The following is a 9,353-nucleotide window of genomic DNA, read 5'->3' as shown; positions in this document are numbered from 1 at the left end:
AAATGATTAATAAACTATTTATTCGAACCCTTGCTATTTTCTATTCTAATAAAAGTCTTGGCTGTGGAACATCTGTAATAGAGTAGCTGGATGCAAATAAAGTCATGCCTTTTATTTTTTCCCGTTTGCTATTTCACATTCCAGTCACTGAAGCGTTGTGGCCTAAGACACAGAAGGTAACTGAAACAATGTGGGTTTAAGTCAAGGTGATTATTAGGGGTCCAAGCACATTGGTTTGTGTAGATGATGCAGTTACACAATGAACATGTCTCTTTTCAAATAAATTATGAGTCCTTTTGTGAGTACTATTATATACACAACATGAAAATAGATAACTAATACAGTGTCCCTTCTACACTTTTTCAGTAATGTGTGATAACTTGAGAAATATGTTGTCAATACAATTAAAATAACAAAGTAATGGTATTTAGGAGATGATAGCTTTTGCATAATTACTATATTGGGCTTTATTAAAGTTTATGAAAAAAGAATGGATGTTTATGCATTTTTTATTTATGCACATAAGTGAAACCTTTTCAAGTCTTTGAACAGATCTTGAAGTATTTGCTATCCTCTGGCGCCATCGAGTGGACAACATTAGCATTGTGGCCTTCATTTTTGAACAACATTATGAAAGGGGCCAATATTTTTTGAATGATTATAAATATTTAATGATTAGTTTACTGATAATATACCCACATTAAAATCTAATTTACGGATTCTGTATCTTATTTCATGCTTAATCATGAGTTTAATTTTCAATTTACATATTTAAGCAGTATTGAATGATTACTATGTGAGTTGCAAATTTATTTATTTTTTTGTTTTGATTGTTTTATTTATTTTTATTATTATTTTTTTTTTTAGGATTTACATTTTAAAAAATTAGCCTACTTCAAACATTTTAAGCAACTTGAACAAAACCTGTTAATATTTATTACAGACCACTGTAGCTGCCTATAATCTAAAAAAAAAAAAATATTTTGAAAATAAAAGTGTGTACACCAGTTAAATTGGACGATAAAGAAATTGCTAACAATAGTTTATAGTGCATGTGTTAAGTTTACAGAATCATCGACCCATAAATGGACAAATCAAATGTAAAATAACGTCATCGATTTAGTTAAATATAGATTAATTCTTGTTAGAGCAAAATAATAATAATAATAATAATAATGATAATAATAATAAATACATCAATACATACACACATACAAAAAAAAAAAAAGCAGCCAAGACGAATGATTTTCTGTTTTTTTTATAGATTAAAATTGAAGACAGAAAGCAGCTGGTAAATGCAGTCACTTTAATATTCAAATCCAGTATCATGATCCACTTCAGATTTATTTCTCAAACAGTTTATATTCACGTGGCTGTTTTCGTTTATATTCACCAAGCTATTATGTATTTTGAAATAATCTTGTACGCGATTTGTTCGTTCTTGCGACGAAAAGCCAGAATCAGCGTCCTTTGGCCCTCGAGAGATCGATGTTATTCTGCCCTTAGACTGTCTCGCGCCGTCAAATAGTATTTCTTTTCACAATTAAACAGCTCAAAAACACCTGAATTCAGCTCTTGTTGTGTTCTAATTGGTGGATTGTGTGCATTCGTGGTAATATTTTGTTTTAAAAAGCTCTTAAAACTATAAAAATGCTTTTATTGTGAGCTCGTTGAGACTGCACGCGCTGATGCAGCGGTGATTTCTCTCTGGTCTTTCTCACTGATCTCTGGCCAAACATCAATTATTAATGAGATCTGAGCCGGTAATAATAACATATGTTGGTTCAGCTTGTCAGTGTGAATGAAACGTGTATTTATTTGTCCTTTCTCGCCGAAAAACCATCACCGTGTTCTGGTGCGCAGAGCAATCGATGTGATGTTCAGCCCTTAGACAAAGAAAATCTCACAAGCACTCATAAACACTCATTTTCATCTCTATAATATGTTCTTCTAATTTTTTTTTTTTTTGTGTGTTAATTCGCCGCTGTGTTTTAATGTAAAAGGCTGTAGTTTCTGTATGTAGACTTTTTTCCCTTCAAGTGTTCAGAAGTCTCGCGCTGACAGGCTGCAGCAAATATTTCATTTTAATACTCACAAACATCTGAATTTAGCTCTTGGTGTGTTCTAATTGGCGGATTGTGTGCAATCGCCGTAATATTTTATTTTTAAAAGGTCTTACACAAGAATGAACTCGTTTGTTGTGAGCTCGTTGAGACTGCACGCGCTGTTCGGAGCGGTGATTTATCTCTCGTCTATCTCACTGTTCTGTGGCCAGACATCGATTATTAATAAGCCCTGACCCGCTAATAATAAGATATGTTGGTTTAGCTTTTCAGTGTGAATTAAATTGATTTATATTATTTTATATTTTTAACCGATTTAAAAGTGAAACTAAGCGAGACTCCTCCCTCTCAGTCCCGGGAATTGCTCCTGTAGAGGCGCAATTTCTCTCAGACAATGAAAGTCTCAGCACACATACACTCCTCACACAGAGCCAAAAAATCCATATTCAAATCAAAATAGCCGACTTCCTGTTGGTCGTAACTAATGACTGTAAATTAGAAAGTTGTCCGTCTTAATAAGAACAATATATGTACCGAGTTTGGTGTCTGTAGCTAAAACTAAGCCCCCCACTTTTGACAAAAGGTGGCGCTATAGAGTGCCTCCTCCACGCCCTTTTATGACCTTTTGCCAGTGTCTAGCTATCATTAATACCGATATGTGTTCTGAGTTTCATGAAATTTTAATCATGTTATCTGCCTCAAAATCAGAATATATTATACAGAAAAATATTCCAGTTTGATATGTTGCCATGGCATGGCAACACTATAATAGATATCAATATCCCCTCTACAGTTTTACATGGGCCGTGTTTTGTCATTATTCTGATGAAGTTTGAAGCAAATTGAGTAAAAATAAGATGCTGATTTCAAAGCATGACACACTTCCTGCTGCCAGTTGGTGGCGCTATAATTTTGACTCCTAATAGTCACATATATGCGATCGGCATCATACAAAGAACAAATTGATGAAGTTTGATCAAACTCAGGTAGTGAATGTGGATGTTATTAGGCCATTCCTGTTTCTCATTTCTCACCATAATTTCAAAGCCTCGCCACAAGCAAACCGTTCGAGATATCAAAAATCCCCTGGCAATTTTTCATCCCCAATGTCTTGAGATCATATTGACCGAGTTTGGCAGCAATCGAGTAAAAAACCTATGACAAGTATATCAAATTCCAGAGCATGCACTTTTTACATAGCTCTAAATAGCTGACTTCCTGTTGGGCGGAGCCTATGACATGCAATATGAAAGTTGTTCGGGACAATGAGATCTATATGTGTACTGAGTTTTATATGAATACGTGCAAGTATGTGTGAGCTATACATCAACATTTCTGACTGTGTTCCAGGGGGTGCCATAGAGCCCCTGTGCCACGCCTGGGTCTCAGCTTCTGCAGCCTCCTAATGGCCACAGATTCTAAGGCGTATGCAAATTTTCAAGAGTTTTTGAGCATGTTAAGGGCCCCAAAAGCCCCCAAAACTTTGACGAAAAATAAGCATACTAAACCCTAAATAGCCAACTTCCTGTTGGGCAGAGCCTATGACATGCAGTACGAAAGTTGTTTGGCTTGATGAGATCTATATGTGTACCGAGTTTCATACGTCTACGTGCAAGTATGTATGATATATGGCCCTCCATATTCCAGGGGGTGACGTAGAGCCCCTGTCCGTGTATCAGTCTCTGCCCGGCCCTAATGGCCGCAGGTTCCAATGTGTGTGCCAATTTTCAAGAGTTTTCGAGCATGTTAAGGGCCCCAAAAGCCCCCGAGACGTTGAAAAAAAAAAAAAAAATAATAATAATAAATAATCCTAAGGAAAACAATAGGGCTCTTGCCCTCCAGGCTTGAGCCCTAATAATAAACATAGCAGATACAATAGGGTCCTCACACCATCGGTGCTCGGGCCCTAATAATAATAATAAACGAAGCAATTCCAAGAGGGTCCTCGCACCTCGGTGCTCGGGCCCTAAATAAAGCTGCAAGCAGCGATGAACGGGCCCTCGCACCCAGGCTCACCACCACCGGGTGGCTTTTGTAAAACAGCGAACGGCCAGATATATGCGTTTAATTTGGTAAATATAAGAGGAATATGTCAAAGTCATATATATGTTCCAGTCTTCCTGCTGCCAGCTGGTGGCGCTATGACTATAACTGGATTTTGTCATGAAGATTTCTTCAGTGCAGCACTTTTATCAAGCATATGAAATTTAGTGCAGATTGAACATGGAATGTTTAAGTTAGTATGAAGCATGTTGTGTCCTATTGCCAACAGGTGGCGCTATGATTATAACTGAACATTGGCCTTTAGATATCTTCAGGCCATTACTCTTATCAAATATTTGAAGTTTGGTGCAGATTGGACATGGCATGTTTAAGTTAGTGTAAAACAAGCCATTTTCTGTTGTCAGCAGGTGGCGCTATGATTATAGTGAAATATTGACCTTCAGATGTGTTCAGGCCAAGACTCTTTTCGAACATGTAAAGTTTGGGGAAGATCGGACATCTTATGCCTGAGTTACAACAACTTCTATTCCCATGGCGAGACATCGAAATTTGTCTCGGCACCATGGCCACACCCTTTAATGAAACCTCAAGATGTTCACAATGTAACAACGCAAAGGCCTTTAGATTAGACTGACCAAAAAAAATTATAAAATGTCATAAAATTTCTAGGTGTAGTTTGTTACGGCGTAAAACATGTCACTTCCTGTTGCCAGCAGGTGGTGCTATAGCGATATCTGAATATTGGCATGTAGATATATTCAGGTCAGGAGTCTTCTCAAACATGTGAAGTTTGGGGCAGATTGGACATTGTATGTCTGAGTTATAGCAACTTCCTTTCTCATGGCGAAACATCGAAATTTGTAAGGCTGCCACAGACATGCCCTTAAACGAAACCTCAAGATCTTCGCAATTTAACATTGCAAAGGCCTTTAGATTACACTGACAAAGTTTGGTGTTGAATAAATCTCTAGGAGGAGTTCGTTAAAGTACAACCCCTGAAAATGGCAAAAACGACACAAATTTTGCAGAGAAAATTCAAAATAACTGACTTCCTGTTGGGATTCGAATTTTGTACCAAGAGACTTTTTTGTAGGTATTGGTGTGTTACATGTGTGTACCGATTTTTGTACATGTACAAAATGTATAGGTGGCGCTATCGAGGCATTTTGCCACACCCAATGGATATTGGCCTTCAGATGTGTTCAGGCCAGGACTCTTATCAAACATGTGAAGTTTGGGCAAGATCGGACATTTTATGCCTGAGTTACAATAACTTTTATTCCCATGGCGAGACATCGAACTTTGTGACGGCGCCATGGACACGCCCTTTAACGAAAACTCAAGATCTTCACAATTTAACATCGCACAGGCCTTTAGAATAGAGTGACTGAAAAAAAAAAAAAATTATGTCATAAAATTTCTCGGGGTAGTTTGTTACAGCGTAAAATGTCACTTCCTGTTGCCAGTAGGTGGCGCTATGACTATAACTGAATATGGACATATCAATCTGTTCAGATCAGGAGTCTTATCAAACATGTGAAGTTTGGGACAGATTGGACATTGTATGTCTGAGTTATAGCAACTTCATTTTTCATGGCGAATCATCGAAATTCGTCAGACCGCCACGGACACGCCCTTCAACGAAAACTAAAGATCTTCGCAATTTAACATCACAAAGGCCTTTAGATTAGGCATACCAAATTTGGTGTTGATCTGAATAAATCTCTAGGAGGAGTTCATTAAAATACAAGGCATGCAAAAGACAAAAATGATGCAAAATTTGCTCATAAAATTAAAAATAACCGACTTTGTGTTGGGTTTTGGATATTGCTCCAAGAGTCTTTTTTGTAGGTACTGATGCTTTACATATGTGTGCCAATTTTCGTGCATGTACGTGAAACACAGCTCGAGGGCTGTTGATTTTCTTGGGATAGGTGGCGCTGTAGAGCCATTTTGCCACACCCTCTTCTGAAACCTATATCAGCCGTAAATTTTCACCAGGTCTGACGCGTGTGCAAAGTTTCATGACTTTTCGAGCATGTTTAGGCCCTCAAAAATGCGATTCATTTTGGAGAAGAAGAAGAAGAAGAAGAAGAAGAAGAAATGAAGCAGATACAAGAGGGTCCTCACACCATCGGTGCTCGGGCCCTAATAAACGAAGCAATTCCAATAGGGTCCTCACACCATCGGTGCTCGGGCCCTAATAATAAACAAAGCAGATACAATAGGGTCCTCACACCATCGGTGCTCGGGCCCTAATAATAATAATCCTTAGAAAAACAAGAGGGCCCTGCGCCCATTGGGTCGGGCTCTAAATAAACTCTTAAAGCATGAAATAAGATACAGAATCAGTAAATTAGATTTTAATGTGGGTATATTATCAGTAAACTAATCATTAAATATTTGTAATCATTCAAAAAATATTGGCCCCTTTCATAATGTTGTTCAAAAATGAAAGCCACAATGCTAATGTTGTCCACTCGATGCCGCCACAGGATAGCAAATACTGTAAGATCTGTTCAAAGACTTGAAAATGTTTCATTTATGTGCATAAATAAAAAATGCATATACATTCATTCTTTTTTCATAAACTTATAATAAAGCCCAATATAGTAATTATGCAAAAGCTATCATCTCCTAAATACCATTACTTTTTGTTATTTTAATAGTATTGACAACATATTTCTCAAGTTTTCACACATTACTGAAAAAGTGTAGAAGGGACACTATATTAGTTATCTATTGTCAGGTTGTGCATATAATAGTACTCACATAAGGACTCATAATTTACTTGAAAAGAGACACGTCCATTGTGTAACTGCATCATCTACACAAACCATTGTACTTGGACCCCTTATGATTACCTTGACTTAAACCACATTGTTTCAGTTACCTTCTGTGTCTTTGCCCACAATGCTTCAATGACAGCAATGTGAAATAGCAGGGGAAAAAATAAAAGGCATGACTTTATTTGTATCCAGCTAGCCAACTCTATTACAGATGTTCCATAGCCAAGACTTTTATTAGAATAGAAAATAGCAAGGGTTCAAATAAATAGATAATTAATCATTTAATTTCACTTTCTTAATGAATACTGTTCTGTGTATGTGATTTCAAAGTTTTGATGGTTTGGATTAACCCTTTAATTGCTGTATTCCTTAAAATCTGAGTTCCTTAAAACCACAGTTTACCTGATGCCGCCGGGGTGGCATTTCCGCTGATGGCTTGAGCCCGCCAATATCTCAAACGGTTTGTCCGTGGCGAGGCATTGAAATTAGGGCAAAAAATGAGAAACAGGAAATGTCTAATAACATCCACATACATTTTCTGATTTAGATCAAACTTCATCTGATTGTTCGATGTATGATGCCGATCGCATAGATGTGACTATTAGGAGTCAAAGTTATAGCGCCACCAACTGGCAGCAGGAAGTGTGTCATTTTCAAAATGCTTTTAATTCAGCATCTTATTTTCACTCGATTTGCTTCAAACTTCATCAGAATAATGACAAAACATGGCCGATGTAAATCTGTTGTGGGGATATTGATATCTAATATAGTGTTGCCATGGCAACGTGTCAATCTTGAATATTCTGTTCTAGTGATTTTGAGGCAGATAAAATGCTCAGAATTACATGAAACTCAAAACACATATCAGTATTAATGATAGCTAGACAATAGCAAAAGCACATGAAAGGGCGTGGAGGAGGCACTCTATAGCGCCACCTTTTGTCAAAAGTGGGGGGGGTTAGTTTTAGCTACAGACACCAAACTTGGTATATATATTGTTCTTATCAAGACGGACAACTTTCTCATTTACAGTCATCAGCTGCGACCTACAGGAAATAATTACACTATACACACAATGTGGATTTTTAGAAAAATATGGATGTGAATTAATGCATACTCCCCAGAGGAGAATTACACTATACACACCAAACTTTGTTTACATGATGCCAATATACTGAAGATGTTAAATTGCGAACGGGTTTAGGATACCTTGAACGGTGTGGCCATAGCGATTTATTAAAATAACATTAAAAAATGCAACAGTTATTTTCCTATATCTTTTGAATTCTTTATTATAACCCTTCATAATTTTTTACATATGTAGTAGAAGTCATTCTTAGAAAACACAGTAAGTTTCATAAATTTATCATGTTCAGGAGCCAGCATAAAATTAAAACTATCATAACTTCTGGATCAAGCATGCATTTTTTACCACCAGTGATGGCCACCAGATGGAGCTATAGGATTAGTTTTAAATAATTATGGTAGAAACGTATAGAGCATTTAAATCGTTTATACAAAACTTTCAAAGAATAATACTATGTATTTTAAAAAGTTAATGAATTTTACTGGCAATATAGTTTTATATAATCATTTAACAAATGTTTATAGATCATTAAAAGTATTTTTTTTAAATGGTTATAGATCATGAAAAGTGTTACAAGAATTTTATATATATTCTTTGTGTGTGTGTGTGTGTGTTAGAGAGAGAGAGAGAGAGAGACTCACATTATTAAATGCTAGGGCTGGGCGATATGACGATTTAAATCGGATGGACGAAATTAAAAGTCTATCGATTCATGTTGTGCTCTATCGTTTATTTTGTGGTGCCGCCAGATACATTGTTAACGGCAATACGTTTTCATTATTTGAATGACGGCAGTCACATGCATTACACGTGTATGCAGACAGACACATGTATAACAGCATGCGCTCACGTCACGTGGCTGTGCGCGTGGTCATGAAAACTTAATGTTTGCAAGCGTTTTTAAGCACTGCAATTTGACCCCTTAACAGTATTATGGAAGGCCAAAAGGGTCAAAAATACGCAAATTTTAACGCGTAAACAACACGTTAAATACGCGTGTTTTACGCATAAACAACACGTATTTAACGTGTTAAATACGTGTCGTTTACGTGTGAAAAATCAGCGCGTTAAATACGTGTATTTAACGTGTTAAATACGCGTGAAGTACACGTGAAGTACGTGTTAAATACGTGTGAAGTACACGTTAAAAATCAGTTTGAATGGGTCAGTGTCATTGGCTGCTGAGGACTTGGGTCAAACTAGTTCTGTGAGCTTAGGGGTGTACCATTCATAGACTAGGATACCACCATTTAACATGCTATAGATCAGCTTATTCAGCCTAATGATTTTGTCCTTTTTGTCTTTTTTTATAGCCTATAGAAATAATATATTTAAATTGCAGTTTTATGAAAAATTTGATATTATATTAGAAATAAAAATTAAATAAACTTCTCCATGTACGCTTTTTTT

At 36.5% G+C, this 9,353-nt stretch overlaps 1 protein-coding gene across 1 annotated transcript in view; it reads right to left on the bottom strand.

The window, feature by feature from the left end:
* Positions 1-7,279, bottom strand: part of LOC122144182 — a 31,837-nt gene extending 24,558 nt beyond the window's left edge. Inside the window, exon 1 of the mRNA XM_042754915.1 lies at positions 7,259-7,279. Within this exon, the coding sequence (XP_042610849.1) occupies positions 7,259-7,279 (21 nt within the window). The remainder of the gene's footprint in view (positions 1-7,258) is intronic.
* Between the last annotated feature and the right edge of the window lie 2,074 nt (positions 7,280-9,353).

This window comes from Cyprinus carpio, unplaced genomic scaffold (assembly GCF_018340385.1).
Source record: "Cyprinus carpio isolate SPL01 unplaced genomic scaffold, ASM1834038v1 S000006615, whole genome shotgun sequence".
In the NCBI taxonomy this organism is placed as follows: Eukaryota; Metazoa; Chordata; class Actinopteri; order Cypriniformes; family Cyprinidae; genus Cyprinus; species Cyprinus carpio.
The sequence above is the reverse complement of the archived record's forward strand: the minus strand, read 5'-3'. Positions and strand labels throughout refer to the sequence as shown.